This window comes from Neolamprologus multifasciatus, chromosome 10 (genome assembly GCF_963576455.1).
Source record: "Neolamprologus multifasciatus chromosome 10, fNeoMul1.2, whole genome shotgun sequence".
In the NCBI taxonomy this organism is placed as follows: domain Eukaryota; kingdom Metazoa; phylum Chordata; class Actinopteri; order Cichliformes; family Cichlidae; genus Neolamprologus; species Neolamprologus multifasciatus.
The window spans coordinates 13145664-13169587 of NC_140448.1; the positions used below are offsets into that span (position 1 = coordinate 13145664).

Consider the following 23924-nt stretch of genomic DNA (forward strand, 5'->3'; position numbering starts at 1 on the left):
TTTCTGCAGCACGAGTTCCTCTTTGTTTGACAGCATGATTTCTGTGTAACACTGCATCGCACAAACTGCCTCATAAGCAAAATCAAACTTTTGTTCCATTAGGGTCAGCGTACCCATTATCAGGTATTTTATTTTTCCTGTTACCACTAGAGCAAACACGCAACTGAAAAGTAGAATTCAAGTCAGAAAACAATCACCTTCCATTGAAGCTGTGGGAAATGTTCACAATGCACATGTTCTGCAAGAAAGCAAGTTGCCTGAATGCAAGCCGCCCTTTTGAACATGGGCAGTCTTGATGTTTAATCAACTTCTGGGATACTAATATACAGTTCACCGACAATGAAATCCTCCTTTAGGAGAAGACACACACACACAAAAAGCCAAATACAATCACTGCGAGTTAGTCAAGCTTTTATCTGCTCCTAACAAAGAGCTCCACCAGACCAAAGGCATCAGACTGTGGTTTGTCTGAAACTCGTGATGCCTTAGCTTCAGCTCTCACAGTTCACTCACAAAAAGCCACAATCTTCAAAATAAAACAAATAGCTGAAATTCTTACAGGAAAAAATAAAATAAAAAAGAATAAGTTTTCTTCTCCCATCTTAACAGAAAGATCTGCCTCACACTCACACATCACATGATAAAAGCCGCTTTCATCTTTCAACCATGACTTGTAAATAATCCCCACCTTTAATTCTTGCTCATTTGCTCGTTAGAGCTACCTTTGGTGACCCTGATGGGAGCTCCACCCCAGCCCACACTGACTGGCACCTACAGTTTTTTTCCTCAGTGGGCGGGTCCACTGCTCTTTAGGACCCAGTGGCTGCTCGATTCAAGCAAGGAGTGACTCCGGCACTCAGACGGAAACAGACAAAGGCGAGGGGAGAGACGGCGTGCCGCTATCCTGCAGCATCGACTCACACACTCACATCCACTCCCCCACACACTCCGCAATCAGCGACGCAGGTGAGTCCGCTACTGGGTGGGATAATCAGCAGACTTCAGTTATTTTTAAAGAAAGTATATATTACATTGCAGTGATCTCAGGGGGCAACTTTGAATGTCATTGTAGTATTTTATTTTTTGCATTTTGGAAGGGATTATATTAGGCTTTTTTTTTTATTTAGGCTTGAGCAGGTGGATTGTGGCGTACACACGCCCAACCCTCCCCTTTCATTTCAAGAAGAACTTGCATTTTAAGCTGCTGTCTCTGCCATGTGGCCACACTCCATCCATCATAAATGAAAAGAGTAGTGTCATAAAACTTTTCCTTTCGTGGCTCTTATTTTTCTTTCTCTCTTTTTTAATACCTACCTTTCCGTGTGATGGTGTGAGACATACCGCACGCAGATCAATTTTCCTGACGCGGACTGAAGAGTCATAATGTGGTGCTGGTTTGTCAGGAGTGTGTGTGGGTGTGGGTGGCTCAGTCAGGAACACAGAACCAGACAAATATATCAATGACACCACACAATGATACCGCAGTGCTGCCTGGTGTCCAGGTTTGCGCTCAATTTGGAAGTGGGGAAAGCGCGCATATTTTTAACCAGATTTATTGATTGATAACGTCAAGTGTGTCATCCACAAAGAGAGGTGATCTTTAAACAGTCGTGTCCGTGCAGATTAACACTAAAAAGCTGTGGGAGGATGTAGTTTCTGGACTTGAGCAGGAGAATGAGCCGGCTGCAGCAGGAGCAGCAGCGATGGTGATGTCACTCTAAAGGCAGGCACCCTGTTTGAGACAATGGACTGTCCTAGTGGTTGCTTTTCTGGGGAAGGGTCACTGCTCGCTCTGCTTATTAGTGCAGCAGATGGGCTTGAAACCTGGCCTTTGTCAGCTAAGGAGCACCCAGTCCACAGAAGTCCCTCCCCTGTCAGTGTGCTTATCATAAAACACCAGTCAGCAGATCAGCCAAAGGTTAGCATGCTTTGTGGGGAAAGGGGGGTGTCGACCTGCCACATGGATGGGTGGTGATTCCCCCCCCCCCCCCTCTTGCCAGTATGGTTATGTATACAGTGCTGTAATCATATGTGGTACTGAAAGAGGCAGGATAGTGGAGGATTATGGGTTGTGACATGTGTCATTCACCAGTTTGTGTGCATGTTTTGACTAATTGGTTTAAGCCTTCTTAACATTAGCACCAGGGCTGGATATATGTTTGCAATGAATATCACAGCACAACAGCTTGTTGTTAAAAGGTGGGGCCCCAAATTTTTATTGTTTTCCAAGCTGCTTCCTTTTTTTTTTTTTTCTTTCTTCATTTTCATATAACCATGTTGGGTCTACTGAAAGCAGCAAACCGTGTTTTTTGTACATCAGATGACTCGCATGTGAAGAAGGAAGTGAAAAGCTTAGTTTTAGTTTGAGAATTTTGCAAAACAATGACACCTAAAATTTCATATCCTCACTACACACATCCACTGAAACACTCCCTGATGATTTGGAGGACCCCTGCCTCATATTACGGCGCAAGATTGACTTTCAGTGGCAGAAGATGCCAAATGAATTCTGTCTTCAGTGACTTGAAAAATGTCAAAGTCAAATCTTGAGTTGTTAAAATGCCACTCGGAGTGGAGTTGTGTTCAAAGACCAGTGACCTTTCAGTCAATAATGACAAGTCCTGTGAGGATATCGGGGCCCGTAGAAGTGACAGAAAAGTGACACTTCACATTTGTGCTATTCGGCTCAGTCTCGTCAAATATGTTTTTAAAAAGAATACTCTCCTTTAAAGTTTAAATTGGGGAGACATTGCTCATGGAGCGGGGCTTTAAACCTTGGACTTCCCCTTTCATGTGAATGGGTGTGGGCGTTTGATGGGTGTCTGTGTGTCAGCTGTTGAAAAAGTATCAGTTTGAAGATGCTCTTCAATGAATTTTTGTGGCTTTGGCGAGTTTATTTGTGGTCATCAGGTGGAAGGTTAACTAGCAGACTACTTCTTTTGCTATAAAACCTTGGGCAGTCAACCTCATAGAATAAACTTTTTTTCTTTTTTCTTTTTTGAGTTGTTGAGCTGTATAATTTCCTTGTGATTCCGTTGATATCACTGATATCTCAGATATCTAACGGGACAATATACAAGTTGACATCATCATTATTTCCAAAACCTTTTGTGTTAGTGGTTAGCTTACTGATTCATCACTTACTGATTCATCTGGCCAAGTGAGACAGCTGCACAGAGGTGTCTGTAGGCGGACTTCAGAAGAAGAGGGGGAGCTATCATGTGCTACATGCCACATAAAGCAGTGTGGTTCTAACAGTCAGTGAGACGTACTGCTCCACACTCATTGCATCTGGAGTGTTTTAGGGTCATACAACTTTATGTGTATAAATTCAAAGAGTCTTTATTAAAAGTCCCGTGTTGCATGTATTTTTAAAATGTTAATGCATGCGTGACAAAGTTTTAGTTTGACATGCAGTGTGGATTGATGACCAGCGGTTTTTAGTACGTGTAGCTTTAAATGCACCGGTTGGCCACGCCTCTTTCAGGAAGAATGGTGTGCCGGCTGTTGCCATGGATACCTTAGCTAAAACAAGGCAGTACCAATATGGCTGCTATGCAATTAATTTAAGTGAATGTGAGAAAGTGTCCCGTTGCTGCTGTGTCTGAGTGACTATTTTCTGTGTAAATATAACCTGCAGCTGTCTCTGAATTATTTGCATTGTTTTTTTTCCCTTTTAGATATCATGATTAAATCAGGGTTTTAGCTGCACACAGTGCCAGCTTTGGAAATGGCTTATAAATGACAGCTGGTTAACATGAAGCCTTAATGGGCTCCATTTGTCATAATAATGTAATGCTCATTATGTTGGTTAACTACAAAAAAGGAAAATGATTTAAATGAGAGCAGCTTTATTGAAATAGTTGATGTGAGGACAGTCTAGGAGAGAAGAAAATGGAGGCAAACATTAGCCTGTTAGCTGTGCTCCCTGCTAACAGTGGGATAAATACAGGGGCATGAACGTTACTACCAAGATGTCATGCATTAATTTCTCAAATCCCATTTTGAAGCCTCAGCATTATTGTTTCCGCCTTCACCATCTTGGTTGCAAAAAATGGATCAGACGAGGAGGAGCAGATTAGATTGTGAAACTATATGGTCCTTGGCTAACGATTTGTAATTGAAAACTTGTTAACGAATGAGTGTGTGGTTTCATAAGTCTGAAACATGGTATGACCAAGGTTCTTAAAAACTGACTTAATTTTTCTTTTCTTTTTTAATTTGGTATGACCCAGAATGAGTGTCTAACCCATAAATTCATAGGAAAGTGTTGATGGAGGTCAAGTCAGAAAGCTGTTTTCTCAAGTCTTTTTGCAACAACAATTATCACCTGGTGGCATTCCGATCTGCATCGGCATATTTTTCTTTTCTTAATTTCTTATAAAATATGTCCATGTTTTTATACTGTCTTTATATTGGATACATGTTTTATACTGCATAAATATCAGGGGAATTAAAAATAGCAAATCCACTGGGTGTTAAGTTCCTCAGATGCCATGAGTGCACACATACTCCTTGTCTTAGAAGAAAACAATTAATGGGCAGTGCCAGGGCAGGACTGTACAAATTTAAGTTCAGTGATTATTGGTTTCCAGTTTTAATATTAGCGATACAATTGGCTAATCATCTTAATCTCATTCCTGTGCCTAATCCTCACCTAGCTCTGGATTTTGGTTTATTTAGATGCAGATTTATGAATAAGTCACAATCATGGAATTAAATGTTGCTCTGAGTGAAATGTCATGAACATACGACCATAATACTACTGCAGTATCTGGTGATACATTACAAGCACTTGTTTCCTTCTTTCCCTAGACTCTCTGGAGCTGGTCACCACCCCAACACATCTGTCACAACCACCATAACTTTCAGTCATCATGGAGCTAGACTTTGGACATTTTGACGAGCGAGACAAGGCCTCTCGTACCCCGCGGGGCGGGCGTATGAATGGACTCCCCAGCCCTACTCACAGCGCCCACTGCAGCTTCTACCGCACACGCACTCTGCAGGCCCTCACCAACGAGAAGAAAGCCAAAAAGGTGCGCTTCTATCGCAACGGAGACCGCTTCTTCAAAGGCATCGTGTACGCGGTAGCCAACGACCGATTCCGCACCTTTGATGCTCTCCTGGCCGACTTGACGCGCTCGCTTTCCGACCACATCAATTTGCCACAGGGTGTGCGTTTCATCTTCACTATTGATGGTGCACGCAAGATCGCAACCTTGGATGACCTAGAGGAAGGTAAAAATGTTCCAGCAGGACCAAGCAAATGTGTAGTATATGATTTAGCACCATGAAATATTGGTGCATTGTAAGGTTTTGGTAAAGCTAGAACCGCTGTGAAAAGGTGGGCCATCAAGATACCCGCCAGTTTCTTTGCTGAGAAGTATTAGAAAGAAACATAAAACTTGCAGTTTTTTGAGATTACAAGTCTAATCTGTTCAGTCTAGACTTCTCTAATCTCCCATATGAAGTACTAAATTCTAGTCTAAAGAGTTGTTTATGCAGTTGACTGACATTGGTCTACTTTTTTGGTAGTTGGGCAGTTTTGTTTGACAGAAGTTGTTTAAAACATTTTTCTTTTGACAAAGGCAAAAAAATTGAGACAAATGGGGCAATGCAGTGAAAGAGCCAATCTGTTTTAAACATCCACATGCATGCTCTTTCCTTTCTTAAATGTAAATTGTATTTTAGCATCTTGCTGTTGGGGAATTCCTGTTGCAGCTAATAAAGCTGAAAGTGGGTCTTCTGTCTTGATCTTAATGGGATTCAGTGTTGAGTTTAGACTCTCAGAGGGCTTCCTTCTGTACTTTAAAGTTGGATCTTTACACTCAGCATGAGAGAGCAGTTTGTTAATTGAAATCATTAGGATCTCATCATTGAAGAAACCACCAGCTACATTTCTTTATGCATATTTATTAAACCTTTCCCACAGTACCCATAGCAACGGTGAGGAGAAATCCAAATAAATTGAAGTTGCACCTTTTTATGATTTTTGGATTTTTCTGATTCAGCAGTCAAGATTATTATAGCTACTGTAAGAATCTGGGGAGCTCTTCAGCTTGCATTTCTGTCTGATAGCTGGAGTAGTGTAGACACCCTTAAGAGCAGCTGCCACCGTGATTGCTCTTGTTCTATTTGGCACCAGAACACCGGCTAGGACAAGAAGTGATTCATTTGCCTCCAAAAATTTATGTAGTGAAAGTTGCCAAACATGGTGACTGAAGGAAATCTTCGCTCGACATCAAACTGGATGATCCAAGTGTTGACCTGCTTGTCGCAAATTGCTGTTCCACTCAAATTGTCGCTCATTTGCAGCAGCCTGAAGCTGAATTTGTGACATGGGATGTGTCGGAGGGATAATACTAAACAAGGTTTTGCAATTTGAAAAGGGGGAAAGTCAGACGGATGAAGTGAGAGCAACGATATTAGTTAAATGCTGCTTAAACCCCAGTCCTGTCTTTTTTCCCCCCCCTTTTCTTTTTTTGAATGAGGGTTTCTCAGGTATAATATTTAGAAAGTAAAACATCCCAGATTTTTTTTTTTTTCTTTTTTTTCTTCTCCCTTCTTTCTCTCCACTCACACACAGACTTGACTTTGCGAGATTCCTTTAAGGCTGCTGAGGGATGAGGTAGACAGGGTGAGTTTTGGGTAAAGCTGGAAGATAAACTGCAGCTTAATTTGTCTAAAATGAGGTGATCATCTCTGCCGCTTGAGCTGCTTAGGAGAGATAGGAGTGTGTGTGTGTATTATGTTTTGTGTATATGTGTGTCGAGCAGAGGTGCAGAGTTAGCACTGTGGGTGGCGGGGCTGTTTCATTGTGCTTCCTTTTGTGAGATATAATTAATTGTTCAATCTCCTCTGCACAGTGTAATCCTGTTTTGTTCCTCTTGTCTCTTCTGCAATTTCTCCACATTTGGCCTAATTGTTGCCTTCTGGATTGCCTCCTTTTTGCCAGATTTTTTTTCCCCTCCCTCTGTCCCCCAGCAGCCTTTTGTCTTTAAAGTCTAGCCTGCAGTAAAAACTATGAACTGATGATGAATACAGCAGATATTTTAGGAAAATATGGCAATCATTCGGTATATGAAGAGCAATCATTGACACATGTTTATTAAACAGTCTACATTGATCTTATTACCTCAGGTTTCAAATCAAGGACTGATCCAAAGTGGTAAAGCATGAAACAAGTTTGTTTCCATACTGAGTGGAGAGGAGTTAATTCTGATGGTATTTGTCGTAATGGTGCTGCCATCTCGGTAAAATGGGGTAAGTTTGTGGCAATCCAGTGATCCAAATTTTCCTGGCAATGCAGTTTGGTGGTTCACAGCCTGTCTGTGAACTTCAAACAAGACCTCAGCAGCCATGCTAATGTCTGTAAAGTAAAGTGATTTTCAGTCATTTTAAAAATCTTTTCTTTCCTCCCACTAGTCTTGAAAGTTCCTGAAGGTTCAAATCTTTGAGTAGAGAGACGCTGCAGGACTCTCAGGTGCCAAAGTTGAATAAATAAGTGTGTTACGACACACTAACCCAATTTCTGTTTGACTCCGCAGGGGAAAGCTATGTTTGCGCATCAGAGAACTTCTACAAGAAAGTTGACTACACAAAGAACGTCAACCCCAACTGGTCTGTGAATGTAAAGGCCTCAGCAAGCCAGAAGAACATGCAGTCCTTAGCTGCCAAGGCTGCCGGTGAGTCCAGGGAGACCAAGGACTTTATTCGACCCAAGCTCGTAACGGTCATGCGTAGCGGCGTGAAGCCACGCAAAGCTGTCCGCTTCCTGCTCAATAAGAAGACCGCACACTCCTTTGAGCAGGTGCTCACTGACATCACGGAGGCCATTAAACTGGAGAGTGGCGTGGTTAAGAGGATCTACACTCTGGATGGCAAGCAGGTATTGTCACTTTACACCGTGATATAAAGTTATTGGCTCACATGTGCTGCTGAAAATCTGACTTTACGGCATGTGATGTGCATATGAAAATGTCTAACCTGCTAAAATTCAAATGAACCATGCTGCGGATGGAGTTTTATGTCTGCATTTGTTTAATTTGGGATAGAGCCCTCTGTTTGTGAAATAAGTGAAATAAAGGCAGTACAGTACTGTATGTAAACAAGGTTGCACAATAGGAAAATTTGTGGTCGGATTGAGGACAGTGTGTCATTCATACATCTGCCCCCACACAGGCAGTGATGAACGGGATCAAGAGAAAGCAGGAAGCAGAATAATTTGCTTAGAAATGTAAAAAACCAGACAAAACGATCATGTTGCCTCATCAGTGGTTTCCTTTTAACTCCAGTGACTTTCAAAAGTGACACAAGATGCCCACAAAATCCTATTGTTCTGTCATAACCTCAGCCAACAATGACATAGTCGCTCCATGAGAACTCCAAGCGTCTGTGGGAACAACCTTTGTATGACCTTCGCTGTCAGCAGTTTGTCTTCAGACTTTTTTTCTCTGATGCGACCTAGTCACCTGTGTTGTGGTCAGAGACATTAGAGTCTTGCCTGCCACTTTTGTTGCTCAGCTGGTTTCTTTTTAGGCCACTGGTATTTCTGAGTCCCATCTGGCTTTGAAAAGCTTAAGTCCTGCGAAGTTCTGTCGTCTTCCCACTATAGTGTGCAAAAAGGGCCCGGCCCTGTATTGTTGCCATTTTGTTCCCATTCGGAGGCAAACATTGTGACACCGAATGACCATTGTTCGAACATCCAGTCAAGACATCCTCTCGTGCTTGGAAGAATGATTCCAGAATGAAAGTGCTGACATTCATCTGTTCTAATTTTAAGATAAAAGCTTGACATCCTTACTGGCCAAGAGGTTGCCTTATTTTCTGAATCTTTGTATTTTACCCTTTTGGCTCAATTTCTACCCTTACAGCACACGTGTAGGGTAAAAATGCAGGTATAGACAAACCTGCACAGTAACAGGATTACTAGTCTATCATCTCGAAGTCTGCAATGTTGGTCTTTTTATATGACTTGCCCAGTTTGTCAAACCAGGTAAAATTATCAGCTATTTGTTGATCTTGAACCCAACTGGCTGCCAATTGTGGGAGAATCCATTAGACTGGGACATGGTCACTGTACCAATATTATATTTAAGTATCTATTTCACATATATACTAGTTTACCGAGCTGCCATTTTTAACCGCATGAATTTACCTAAAACCAACAAATGTCCGCATGAGACGCCCACACGCACATTTTAATATTGCCTAAAAGTCGTTCCCTGGGGATGCTATTGTTTACTCGACACACCAGCTAAGCTAAAAGAACATAATATATTATTCATGCTCACACTTTACTGGGATGCTTTTAAAGCGCAGCTGCAACCATACAGCATCACCCAGCTGTAAGGCTGTGGAAAGGTTTGAGATGATGCGCTTAACTAATTCCTTAATATCAAGAGATGTCACTGTAAAGAACAGTGTGTGTGTGTGTGTGTGGCATTACAAAAAAGGTTGGCTATGGAGAGGATTGTGCTTTCAGATTTATGTCTGCAGAGGTGACCTTTTTGACTTTATTAAACCGTAATAGCATAACTGATCTTGCTTTTCTCATGATAACGTTACTCCTGTATACCTGTGAGTTCCAGACTAGTGTGAAGCGCTGCAAATTGGCAGATGCAGGGATGAGGAACAAGCATGTGTGTGTGTGTGTGTGTGTGTGTGTGTGTGTGTGTGTGTGTACATCTGTTCCTCAATCCTCTCTTTGATATGGTTAAATGTTTGCCTATTCTTAGGCGCAAACCCTCTTTTCCTGTCTTATTGATTACAAATGTATTACTGACTGGGGTATCTCTTACATGTTGAACTGCCTTTTTCTTTTTGTATTAATAATGCTGGAAAGAGTTGCGTCTTGGAGGAGGGGAGGTGTTCTGAAATGATAGATGGGAGGCTATTTGATTTTAATGCTCTGTCCCTTGGGTGCAGTCTGGCCGCCCCGGGTCTTGTACTGGTTTTCTCCAGAAGCTCCTGCAGGAGATGGAAATCACCTTATCCCTCCCCTCCTCCCTCTTCCCTCACACACATGCATAATGATAAATGAATTGTGGTCACACCATCAACAGCCATCATATTGCAGGCATTCCAATCAGTGCATATTGATTGTGCTGCCATCATGGTAGCTCTAGCTTTTTTTCACAATTCACGTCTGCTGATCTGTTGCTCCTGCCTGCGACTCCCCGTTTCACATTAATGCACAGAAATGTGAGAAACGCAGTGCACGTTATTATGGCGTCTTTGTGTGCAGAGGCACATTGCAGCTGCTCTGTGGTGGAGGTGATATGGTAGAAGCAATATTGATGCAGTGCCCACCCCTCCCTGACTCTGCGCCGATCCTCCTCTTCCCATTCCGCTGCGATAGCTGCTGGGACTGGTTGCTAGGAGACCACATCCCAGGCACAAAGAGAGCCCAGCTGGTGTGGACCGGTCTGTCAGATACCACATCCTGTAGTGGGTGTGAGAGTTTACTATCAAAGCAACCCTTTAGTATTTAAAATATTAAAAAAAGAGACCACATGTCATGTTTATTTTACCTGCTTACATTCCATCATTGGGTGTGACTTGTGTGAGCACTCTGGCGTGTGTGTATGTATGTATGTGTGGTTTTTATCACCTCTGCTGGTGCCCAAAATTTGAGAAGGCGTTGCAGGTTGTCTTCCTGGCATTTTTAAAATGGCTGCTTTTCATGCTTTGACGTTCCTGTTTTCCTTAATGGACTCTGCAGACAGCCCGCTCGCCCCTCTTTGCAAGTGCTGTGAACAAAATCACTCCCATTTTTCCCTCAAATGCTGCTGCTTTGCAGCCCAATCAGGAAGGGTGGGGCCAGTGGCTTCAGGATTAGCATCCTTACAGCAAATTAGGATCATTTTATTTGCACTGATGGGGGGCTAATTATTCCCTTAGTCTATGAAGGGGGGGGGGGGGGGGGGGGAGTGCATTACTTCATTTGCCCTCACTGCTTCTACATCAAGTTGGAGAGCGTCTATTTAATTGCTGGCAGCCATTTTATATTCTTTCCCCTTTATAGAGGTGTCTGCAGAGGAGACTGGCTCTGATTTGCATTTAAGATTCACTGCTTGCTCATTTGAATTGCACTTAAGAAAAGGTTATTGTCTAACAGACGCCATAATCAAATATCATTTGTGAAACGTCTTGATGATGCGTTGTGCTGCTGTGTCGTTTTGTCCTGGTGCATTGTCACAAGTCTGGAGCAGAGAGCTTTGTAACGGATTTGAGTGTTTAATATTAAGACTCAGGTTGGGATCTTTAGTTTTTAAGGTTTGCTTGAGATTAAGAGAAAGTAAGATGTGACTGAAAAAGTATTCAATTTAAAAAAAATCCTATTTTCTGAGGCTGCATTACATTTATGACTGAATCAGTCACAGGCAGAAAATCAGCTTTTCTTTTTGCATTGACAGTAATTTCATGTTTTGTTTTGTTTTTTTTGTTTTAACATTTAAAATGAATTTGTTAAACAATCACAGAGGGGGGGAATGGATGCTTCAGGCACAAGGTCGCGCTGTTATTGTCAGAGAACAAAAGATTGCAGTTCACTTTAGCGGTTAATAACTATGGTAACAAATTATTCACTGAATTAATAGACGGATGTATGCTCGGGTTCAAAGCTTCTTAACGACTAAAATACATCTGCTAACGGGCAAGAAAAGCCTGCTTTTCTCTGGTTATCAGTGCTCTAGCAGTGTCTGCTTTTGCCATACTGCAGAAGCAGTTGTCATGGCAATAAGCTCCACCGTGATGGATTCAGTTTGTGACAATGGTTGTAATGCGCTGAGTGTGCTCTTTACGCTGGGTCTTACCTGCCCTGCCCTCTAGTCCTCATCCGTCAGCAGCTCACTGCATTTGCGTGCACGTGTGGACACGTGCACGCAAATGCAGCGAGACTGAGGCAAGCAGACAGGCAGGGTGACGGAGGGGCGTGGTCCCTCATGATGAGGCACTGCAAGCAGGCATAGAAGCTTGTACATGTATGCTTATTCCCTCTAACAGCCCCACTTTCATGCAACGAGCACCACATCAACAAGTGAGCATGACCTGGGGGGAGAAGAGGAAGCACTGTTTAATAATGTTAAGGCCACATCAGTCAGCGAAATGGAAAGCCTGCTTCCGTGGAGTCGAGGGGGGTGGGGTTAAAACAGCATCAGGCACCAGCTGGTCCCCATGACTGTGCAGATATCTGTGTCTAACTGGCTCATCTGTGCTCCAAATGCATCCAGAGCACCTACGGTAACGCTCAAGCAGTACGCTGGTGCATGAAGGTCATAGATGGGTCAGAAAGGCAACTGGTAGCAGTTTCATGTAAAGCAATTACTGATGTCCAAATGCACCCCCCCCCTCTTTTTTTCTTTTCTTTTCGATTTACTAAATTTGTCCTGAAATTCTATCAATACCTGAGCTGCTGCTGTCCTAAAAGATAATCTGACATGCTGCTTTTTTTTTATACTCTTCTGAAATGAACAAACTGGAGAGTGTGTATTTTGGAGGAATATTCCACTCCGTGCAGAGGTACTGATATTGATCAGGTCTGTGTGCTCAGTGAAGAGACTGTGGGCGTTTTTACCCATAGGCTGAAAAAAGCAAGGTCCTTTTTTTCTTGCTCCTCAGCCTGTTTTACACTAGACTATTTTTTTTTCTTCCTTAGGCTGATATGAAAATACTTTGCAGAGCACATCAGATGTGTGTAATCAGTTACACACTACTCTATTCCAGTGTTTAACCTTCTGTTGACTCATTAAAGCTTATGTTCAGTCTTTACTGTTCATAAGGTAAGTAGTGGTTAGTGAAATTGTTGGAATGCAGCACTGAGTAGCTTTACTTTTGCACTGACAGGAATTATTGTGACTATTTTTACAAATGGATGGATGCAAGTCTTTGTGAATCATTTCTGCTCGGACTGCAGCTGAATGGCCGAGCTGAAGTCAATATTAACCAGCTGTCCTTAAAAGAAAAAGGGGGGGGGGGGGGGAAAGACAAAGGATGCATAGCTTTGTTTGAAAATGCTCCCTGCTGCTTTGCACAAAGGCATTTTAGTTGCACCTGAAACAAGAATGTGTAGCATGCCATATGCTGGAAAGCTGAGGTACCGATTACCCCCAGTTGTGGTAAAGGGTGGCTCTGATCCTGTGCAAGTACAGCACTTATTTTGCTATGTTATTAATATCAGTCGTGTTTTATGACAGTGGCTAAAACTGTTATCCTACAATGCTTTTTCCAAATAGTTTCATAGAGATCCTGTTGTGCTGCACATATGGAGCCAAATTTCTCAGAAACCTCTGAGAGGTAAAGCTACTGTTCACCCCAGGAGGTTTCTGTTTTGCAGAAATTAAGTACGTGGTTCCACCCACTTTTTAATTGGCATTGGGGAACTGAAGACCATCATCCAGTTGGGTTAAAGAAACTCTGAATAATTCAGTTGTTGTTATTGGAGGTTTCCTGCATGGCTGCCATTTTTTATTTATTTATTTTTTTCCCCTTTTTCCTTGGGGTCATGTGGACCTGACAGCTGGTGAGGCAGAGATTAGGGATGGGCTTGGTGGGACAGAGGGTGGAGGGCACCTGGAGTCTGTAAAGAGCCAGTTTTTTAGAAAAAATACACCCACATCACCCCAGTAGATGCAGAGATGGGTACACTCACCCTGACATGTGCAGTGCAAGAGTAATATGTATAAATGCAGTATGACAGCGCTTTTGATCCATTTAAGTAAAATGGCATCAGGTCAGCTCATTGTCCTCCTCACTGACCCCTTTGCCAGATGGGTGAGTTTGACCTTTTCAGATCGAGGGAGGATGCTTCCTAACCTAAGCGCTCCCAAGCCAGCATGTGCCTTCCTCATCCATGCCATGTTTCTAAATGGACTCTGACATTTTACATTTGATCTAATCACATGCAGATCAGTTTTTTGTTTGTGGGTTTTTTTGTTTTTTCCTCACAAATTTCTGCCAACTGTACAAACTTATCAGGCCAATTTTATAGAGTGTTAGTCACTATTAATACACAACAGGGCTGCTGACTGTTTGACGCAAGATGGAGGTTTGGGCAGAGTTTGGCACTGTAATCATACAAAATGTGGATTTAGGACTTTGAAAACATTTAAAAGTCCAAAGCTCCTCATCAGATAGGAAGTTTGGTGGGTTTTTGGGGTGTTTTTCTTTTTTACTATGGAAGCTTGAACGTAAGGCTAATTTCCTTTCAGCCTCTGATAAGAGAACGGGAGAGGAGTTTAGCTTTGGAAGCCAGTATGAGTTAAATTTATTTGCAGCGGTACAATTGTTCAGAAATTTCAATGTTTAATCCCATTCAGTGTCTTTTGTTTTGAAGCATTCATACTGAATTCTCCCATCAGAGATTAGACATGTTGTTGGAAGTTAAAGTGGTCTTGCGTGCCAGGCAGCCAGAATCTTAAATTTAAGTAGCGATCTGTTAAAGAATAAAGTAGCAGTCTATAGGATTAAAACATTATCCCTTTAATCATCTCTGTTCCTAAAGCTATTAAAAACATGCAGTAGCGTCTACCCACCCACGCTGTTTCGGCCCATTTTCATCTCCTTTCCTCCACCCACTCGCCTTAAGGGTAGAAAGAACACCTACTAATGCTTCCATATTATGATTAACTGTCAGGTGCCCTTCTTGCCATACAACAGTTTAACCTAATGAAAGTAGTATGTATGTATCCAATTTCCTGATAACGAACGCTAAAGAGAACCCAAGTGTGTAGCCTGTAAATTAGCCCGAGCTGAAAAACCAATTAGGTTTTGATCCCTGGAGTCGAAGCACCATCTCTGTAGCTCGGCAGGGCTCTGAAAGGCCCGCGTTGGGGGGAATATTGTGGGGCACAGAGGAGGGTACAGCTGTTGGATGCCACGCCAACAAGTCACCACCACACACTTTTAGCTTGTCTAGCAGGACGGAGAACCAACATTGCAGCTGCTGGGGTGGTGAGATCCCAAATTATCCGCAGCTCATAGTTTGAATGTGTATCACAGTGGCAACCCATGATGCATCTTGAACCTGGCATGGGCCCCAACATGGGGCTGTTTTTCAGCATGTGGATCTCTAAGACAGTCTTGTGTTGGTGAAAATTGACGTGCTTTTAAATAAAAAAAAAAAAAAAAAAAAAAAGCAAATTCCATCTGTAAATACAGGGCAAGTTATCTGTAGTTCACTTATAGTAGTGCTTTGATCCTATAATTCTAACGAGAAGGAAGAGATTTCAACAGGTGTTGAAAGGCAGAGTGGAAATTTGACTGATATGCTTTGTAACGGATCTCATCAGCACAAGAAAGAAGAGCAGTGTTGAGCTTGAACGGCTTTAATAGGCGTGTCTGAGCTGGTAACAGAGTCCATATAATGGAGAACGGGGGAGAAGGTGTGGCACAAAGACATCTGTCCACTCAGTAAGCCATATTGTGTCAACAGCTGCTTTAGAGTGAAAAGACCCCGGGGAAGGAAGTCGAATCATTTAAACATTACAGTAAAGGTGTAACATTATCATTTGTCTGGTGTTTTTGTGCCTTTTGTGTTAATGTTTTGTTACATGAATCTAAAGGTATGTAAACAAGACGAGCAAAACACACAGGTCTGCTACAACCTGAAGATCGGAAGTTTTTATTTAGTGATTTCATTCATGTAAACCTGAGTGTATTTATTGTGTGTGTGTGTGTGTGTGTGTGTGTGTGTATTTTCATATCTAGAATATAGTGATAGACATTTGAGCTGGCAGTACTCTTGGCAAACTCATAATCTTAGCTTCTATAGTAAGATTGGCCTTTTAAATGTTACGTTTGCTAGTGACATGCTCCTAACCTAGATCCGTCAGTCTTTTATTCAGATTAAACACCTCCGCAACCGCCGGACTTGTGCAGATATTTATAAGGAGAATATGAAGGACTTGGTGGTCCCTGAAATTTTCCTTGTCACTAGAATCGGGTACAGATTTGATTTTTAAAAATATGTTGGATGCATTGCCATTACGGCATGTACTCTTATAAACTCCAGGATAAATGGAGGGAACAGGAGTACAATTGAGAATGTCTTTATATTTTATGTATGGACAGTGGATCAATATTCAGTTGAACACATTGGTGCAATGAAAGGGGCTAAATGCCTGAGCCTCCATGCTTTCTCATTCTGCTGCATCTTTATTGCTAATTAACTTATTTAGCAGGTTAGCATGCTAGCTGCTCTTAGAGTTTAGCTCAAAGCACTGTTGTGCCTGAGTGTGTTCAGTAAAGTATTTTCTATTGTCTGTGCGTCCGAATCAGTGTTTTCCTAGAAGACCGTATCACCCACTTGGCAGCTTTTTTTGTACATCACCTTTCCAGGAAGCTCCTGTATGTGGTCAACCATCAATGGTAATTGCACAACAATTTAGCGAAGCACAACCTAAGATAAACATCATTAAAAGCACATGGAGTTATTTAAAAGGCTGATGGCTGACAGGACAAATTAGTTGGTCTGTGACCACATCAAAGCAACTTAAACTCTTTAGACAGGCTGGCACGAATCAGCCACGACCATGGACAGTATAAAAGATAGATGAGGGTACTCTTTCTATAGTACCCGATGACTTGGAACCACAACTATCGACATCTGGTCAATGTAGGGTTTTGGCTTTATTTTTCTGCCTTGGAATCTTGGTAGTCTTATTTTCTGCAATCTATGACAAGGACTATCTAGGCTTTCTTCAAAGGCCTAACCATATACACATAAGGAATGTTATTAAAGACAAAGCCCATGGATTAGCAGCACACTTTGACTATACCTTGGAATCTGGGACTTGGTCCCAAAGTGAGGTTTTTAATGCCGCCTTTATTTTACAGTTCCTGCATGCTTTCCAATATCAGGTTTGCTATTGTGGAATTAGTTTGGGATATTTGAGTCCACAGCCTCTTATGTTTGTAGTAAAACGGTAGAGCCAGTAGACTCTACTTTTATATTTTATATTCCAATTTCTCAAATTTACTGTATTGTGTCTAAACAGGTCACCTGCCTTCAAGATTTCTTTGGCGATGATGACGTCTTCATTGCATGCGGACCAGAGAAATTCCGCTACGCACAGGACGACTTCTCTTTGGATGAGAATGGTTAGTAAGCATGATTGAATTGGTCTGTTTTGCATCCCATTATGAAATCAACTTAAGCGAGTAGCCACACACTGTAATGCAGCTTGTTGGAGGAGGGGTTGAACAGTTTATGATCTCCATTTTTGTTTTAAAGCCACAGTAGTGATCAGTTATCCAGACTCAAGTTTAAAATCCTGCTCCTGGCATGTAAGGGCTTTGCTAATCAGCCCCCCATCTTATCTTAAAGCCCTCATAGAACCATATCACCCCACTGGAGAACTTTGTTCTCAGACTGAAAGCTTACTTGTGGTTTCTCTGGTGTTTAAAAGTTAAGGCTGAATGCTCTGCCTTCCATTTAAGGCCCCCTCTTCTGTGGAACCAGCTCCCACTTTGGATTCAAGAGACAAGACGCACTCTCTGTTCTTAAGATTAGGCTTCCTTTTGATAAAGGCTTATAGTTTGGGCTGGATCAGTGTTTTTATCCTGTCTTCCTCCCCTCAGCCCTGACCAGTCATGGCCGATGGATGCCCCTCCCTGAGCCTGGTTCTGGTGGGGATTTCTTCCTGTTAAAAGGAGTTTTTCCTTCCCACTGTTGCCAAATGCTTGCCCAAAGGGGATCCTTGGCTTGTTGGGGTTTTCACTCTAGTATTGTAGGGTTACTTTATAATATTTAGTTTACATGATAAAGCACCTTGAAGTGACTGCTGTTGTGATTTGGTGCTATATAAATTAAAAAATACATTGAAACTGAACTATCATGTAGTAATATCAGCTGTATAGAGAGATGACCTGTAACACGCAAATGACGTTAACATATTCGTCCAAGAATCCTCTGCATGGCTTCATTTGCACATTTTTATGACCAATTTCTAGAGTTCTTGTGCAAGATGGAATTAACACTGCACATGAGCATCCACAAAGTGTACTCTGTTTGGGTGTGTGTGTGTCTACAGAGATGAAGAAATGTATCCTTTTCATCAGGTTTTATTCATGTACAATGCTCTGTGGATGGAATTGTATATGTGTGAGGGAGGCTAAAAAGGAGACTGAGAGAAGTCTTATCTGCACCCGGCAGCAGGGATGGGAAAAGGCAGGAAAAAGAAGAGCCATTAATCTGTCCTGTGACAGGTTTAGGCCAGCTGATCTGTTGGTAGTGATACTGCTGAGAAGTCAAGGAGAGAAAATATAAAGCCGACCCTCTGAGTTTCTCCCCGCAGACTTGAAATCCCTATTTTTAACAACCTACTTCCACCTAATGTGCTCTCCTCGAAACATTCAGTCTGCCTTTTTATGTTAACGCAGTGCTGATGCAGGGTTCATAACCATCATTATGTTACCTTCGTCTCTTCTCTTTGCCCAAGTTTCTTGTAAGATTCTCGGCAGGATGGAGATGCCGGTTAGTTTATAATGATCTGTGTTGTTTTTTCTAACTGTGTACTTCCCCCACTGAACTCGAGCTAAATCATTTCATTCAGCCTATAATAATCTTAGGGCCAATGCTAAATAAAATGGCTGAGTGGCTCAAGCAGGCATTTCTGAGTTGGCTTCAGTGGAGTTGATGAGACTGGCTTCTCTGTGATTCATCACGGTATGGATGGCTGTATCTATAACAAATTATAGAGATCAAGCAGACATTTTTCAAATTTAAGAATCTGTACGGGACACACGACAAATATGCTATGAAATATTTTAAAATTTTCTGGGCTGGAGATGACCTTTGAAAGATCTATATGGGGAAAAATGTATTCAATCACATGATTACTGCTACCAAAATGGATTAATATCGCCCGAGCCTTTTATTTATTTATTTTTTTCACACTCCTTATGATAAATATGCCGACTGAAAGGAGTGCATGAGTACCTGCAGGTCTGTTTATGCAGTTGCAACATTAACAAAAGCCAAAAGGGACTCGAACAGACTCTATTCTGCTTTGAGACCACTGAGAAGATTTGACAAGCTGCTAGTCTGAGGTACTGTCAGATGCGTGGTGGCACACCTTGGAAACAATAGCACGTGAATGTGCGTCTGTACCCAACAGTGTGTGAAGGTTGAGAGAGGAGACAAGACAGACGTGGTGAGATCTCAGGAGACGAAGGGAGGACAGATAGTATAATTAGCATCAAAAGTGGAAGAGAGGAGGGAGGGAGGCAGGGAGGGAAGAGAGCCTGGCGGTACAAACAGAGGGGAAGATGCAGAGGGAGGAGTAGCAGTGTCTGGAGTCTGTCTACCCTGATTAATACAGTGACCCAGAATGGACTGCACATTCCTACATGCATGTTGTGTTTATTGTAACACCAAATTGTTGTTGGGGGGGGAGACCTGTATCATAATTGATTACACGCAATTTTTAAAATGTGAGGTGAGGTTGGCAACAAAGGAAAAAGCTGCTGGAGGGAGAAAAAAAAAAGGACGTAACAGAAATGAATGAGTTGAACTCGAGGCATGAACGGTGGGTTCATGTGGGTTCATTTCAGACATTTTGAAAAACCTACTGGGGAGTTTGAGCAGCTCAATTATTCTGTTGGGAGGGGAAAAAAAATGTTATTCATTACTTTCTTTGTGGGTTTTTTTTTCTCTCTCTTTACAGAATGCAGAGTGATGAAGGGACCCAAAGCTCAGCGAGGTTCAGCCAAGAGTCCTGGTCCAATCAAGCGCTGCAAGTCTCCTGCTGAATCGAGTGAGCCCGATACCATGTCACCTACACTCTAGCCCTTCCCTTTTTAAAAAGCAGCCGACCACACCTTAGAAATCAAAGCTGGTGTAAAATTAAAAACAGTCTTTTCTGTTTAAGTGAATGAAAATACAAGATGATACTGTAGCAGATTCACGTAACTGATGTTGACCTTTGACTTAATCTGAAAGGAAAAATATGCCATGACATCATTAATCACACCTTTTTGTTTTCTCTAAATATTACCTGAATTTTATTCTGTGTAATTTTGATTAAAAGGCAGTAAATGGTTAAAAACTCAATCTCAGCATAAACTTGGGGCTTTTCTTTATTGTGGGTCTTCTGAGCTTTAGTATAATCTTTCTGCTGTAGTTTCTTTAAAAGCATGAATAAAACATGAAAAGTAAACAAAGCCAATTTAAACAGCTGTGAGCTGTTTGTTTGACGATCAAGCACTTTAACATTTAATAATAACATCCAGGAGGCGAGAGAGCATGGAGACTCTACAGCTGGTTCACGCTTAAATATTTCATGTGAGGAAAATCGTACCATCCGAGTTTACATAGCTTTACCATTCAGCGGCCGAATAGTTTTTATTAAAATTGTAGGCATGATTTAAAACGAGCAAACAAAAGAACAACTTGAGGAATATGGAGCGCTTGCCTTTTTGTAAAGAGAGATTGCTCGGAACTGGAAGTGTGCTGGCATGCTGGGAATAGCCTGTTTGTTTGGTTTTTTCCATTTACTGTTGCTGCATTACATAATAGGTGAGGAGGTCTCCTGCTCTCTACAGGTTTCCTCAGTCCTTTGGCTGTCACGGATATTTATTGATCACCAATGGTAAATGTCTGGACTCTAACACAGCAGGTGGTGGGCCAGCATCGTGTGGAGGCAGTAAACTATTTACCCATTAAGCACATTTGTAATTCCCGTGAGGCATGAAAGGAAGTGCATATTTATGTCAGTTAATCAATAGTACTGATGAGTTTAATGAAATTAGATTTTCTATGCTTTGGAATGATTGTCGTTTATGCCGTTTGCTATGGCATAACAAGTCTTAACACCTTAATATACTCAAATTAAAAAGCCTTTAAACTAAAACAACCATATAAAACAGATGTTTCCACCCAACAACAGTAATGTTTTGAGTTATGCTTTGAATCCTAATAGAAATGGATGTTTTAATGTTATGAAAAATTGAACAGTCTCAGGGATTTGCTAGGGAATCTGTACACTTTAAAACGGCGTGATCATAGCAAGACTCGCACTTTACAGAATTCGTGTCCTAATACGGCTCATTTACAGCAGACTTGGGCAGTATTGAGGTATTACAGTATTTAGAAATCCCAGTACTGCTCTTTTTTTATTCATTTGAAATGGAGGATTAGTTTATTCTACCACCAACATCTCTGCTTTTTTTTTTCCTGCTTCTTTTAACACGCATACCATGTCATACTGAATAGCAGTTTGTATTAGTGTGCGTTTGCCATTGTGCCGGCGTTAAAGTACACAATGACACGCAGTAATGTGCAATCAAAACAACCACACAATGCGAGGGGTTTTCTGCAGAAGCCGAATAAATATTCCAGATGTAGAAATCTGAGACCCAAACCGTGGCAGTGCGGGCAACTTTCTGTGTTCGTTTGATGTCTTTGGCCCTTTTCACAGCTGAGTGTCTCAAAAATCAGTACATCTAAACACGAGCAGCTCTCCCACACAAACTGAGCAGAGAGTGCAGTTGTTTTTATTTAAAGAGCCCAGGATAATCGGACTTGTGATTTCTCTGTTTGGCTGTGGGGTTTCTGTCGATCTGCCCCGAGTGTTTAAACGAAGCCAGCGGCTTTACAATGAAGCTTTATCCACCTTGTGTTTCCAACAGTCGCTGGCTTAAACTTAGACCGGCCATCTGGCTCGCGCTCTTTTCATCTCTTATAGACAAAAAGTCTTTCAAGCCACTTAACACTCACGGCTACATCACATCACACTGCTCTTAGATATAAACAGTGTCCCACACACACAGAATCCTAGCAACGTCGCGGAGACGCAGAGCGAGTGAATAAAACGTCACCTAACAAACAGAACTTGTCAGCCTCCTAAAACCTGGACCAGCAGGGTCCCTGTACATCACGGCCAAATGAGGCCACAGTTCAGGACTTGCTCTCCTTTTTGCTTCTCTTGCAAACTTTCTAATCCACTCTATGTTTACCTCTTCTACTTCTTTCCCCTCTCCTCCTCCCTCATCCCTCTTTGTCTTCCTCCCCACTCTTTACTTGTGTGTTGGCTCTCCCAGCCAACGGGACGGGCTCCAGCAGCCAGCTGTCCACCCCGATTTCCAAGCATTCCCCCACCTCCACCCCTACCAGTCCAGGCCTCAACAACAAGCAGAAGGTACCCTAACCTCTCCTCCTCTCCTGACCTTTCATCTTGTTGCCTGTTGTCTTTTTTGTGTGTTATTTATTTATTTATTTATTTGCTCTTTAGTTTGAGTTTCCAAAAGTAATTGTGCTCCTTTGGATCTCCGCAGGATCTCTACCTGCCCCTATCTCTGGATGATGATGATTCTCTTGGTGAATCAATGTAGACTCCTGGCTCCTGCTGCCACCCTCCCCTCCAGTTTTATTATTTTTTCTTTGGGATCAGATACACAGAAGTTTTATACCTCTGCTGCTTTCCACCTTCACTCACAGTGCCACCTGTTTAGCATAACCCACTCTTTGTCTCTTTTTTAAAGGCCTTAGCCAACAGGGCTACGACACCATTTGCTGCTTGAGAATGGCACAAACAGAACAGAAATCATTTTTCTTCTCACACTCAGCTCACTTTTTCCAGGTTTGCTTTTTCTATGTGGGATGGGCACTGTTTCTCAAGGGTTCTCACAGATCACTGTCATACAGATTTCAGTGTTGAAGGGAAACAAAAAAATCATTTTGAATACATACATTTTTTATAAAGGACGCACCCTAACTTTTAAACATTTCAGTCACAGAATTCCAAGCAGCAAATGGGTATTTTTAGGGGTGTTGGTCAGAAATGACAAAACAAAACTTTTGTATCACTTATCGTATTTGTGATGTTCCTCCATGTCCTTCTGCCCTCTAAGTGAAAGGTTTCTTGTCAAAGAAAGTCTGTTAAGCCAGTTTTAGCCTTTCTAACCTGCTGTAAATACTGTGTATAGCTATCCATCATCATCCACCATCACATCTCACCCAATGTCCATTGCTGTGCTTCCGTAATGTCACTACAATGTCTAGCATTCGCTTAACATGATACAGGGTACGGTCAAAGTAAAGTGGGACAAAAAAACTACAATGAAGTCCCCTTGACAGAGGACGTGTGGGATGCAGTCCTGACTGCGCCTCCTTAATAACATTTCATATTGCCGGCTTGATATATGTAATAACAAAGATCTAAAACACTCAACCTCACGTTTTTAATTGCTGTTCATCTTATCCAATCAGGCGCAGGGACGATTATGTAAAGAAAAGGCATCCCACACCTCTTTAAGTTGGCCGGTCCTCTGTTTTGACCTTCTATACAGACAGTAGGCTTTACATGCTGCATAACAACCCCCCCACCCTGTGTTTTTTAGATTGTCACAAGCGGCAGCACATGATGTTGTTTTGAAGGACCTAACTGTGCATAAAAACAACCAAAGGAAGATCCAACAGGCCCTTCTGAAGGAAGAAAAAAAGCCAATGCACATCCAGTATACAGTTTTTATCGACAGTCTGAAGAATCCCTTTTTAAAACCAGTTTATCACATCTTACAGTGTACTTATTAGAAGTGATTTCACAACAAGTAGTGGTGACATTTTTATAGTTTGAAATGATAAATAAAAATAAAGGTCTCAAAGCCAAAGTATTCTGTTTTTGACCAAGACTTATAAAATAAAAAAAGAAATAATAATAATAAAAAAAAGGTGGGAGTATTTCATTTTAAGCAATTTAAAATAAAAAATATTGTGGAAGAAGCACACCTGGAGTTTTATGCATGTTACTTTTGAAAAGCATCCAAATATGTCATGCTTAAATCATGCTCATCTGAGGCGGTTAGTTTTATCAGGGCGCTAACGGTAGTGGGATATCTCCCTTTTTCTTGCATGGCTCAGCATAGTTCTCCAATTTAAGAGGGGAGGAGTGATGAAAACATAACAGTTGTCTAAATCGATG

General features: G+C 41.8%; 1 protein-coding gene across 1 annotated transcript; it reads left to right on the forward strand.

Moving 5' to 3' along the window:
- Positions 1-817: 817 nt before the first annotated feature.
- LOC146509759 (neuronal migration protein doublecortin-like) lies at positions 818-23673 on the forward strand. The gene is made up of 7 exons (XM_085174404.1): positions 818-966; positions 4816-5241; positions 7551-7891; positions 17001-17103; positions 19671-19760; positions 22045-22142; positions 22279-23673. Exons 2-7 carry the CDS (start codon positions 4878-4880, stop codon positions 22333-22335), a joined length of 1053 nt encoding a protein of 350 aa, XP_085030530.1. The 5' UTR covers positions 818-966; positions 4816-4877; the 3' UTR covers positions 22336-23673.
- The last annotated feature ends 251 nt before the right edge of the window (positions 23674-23924 follow it).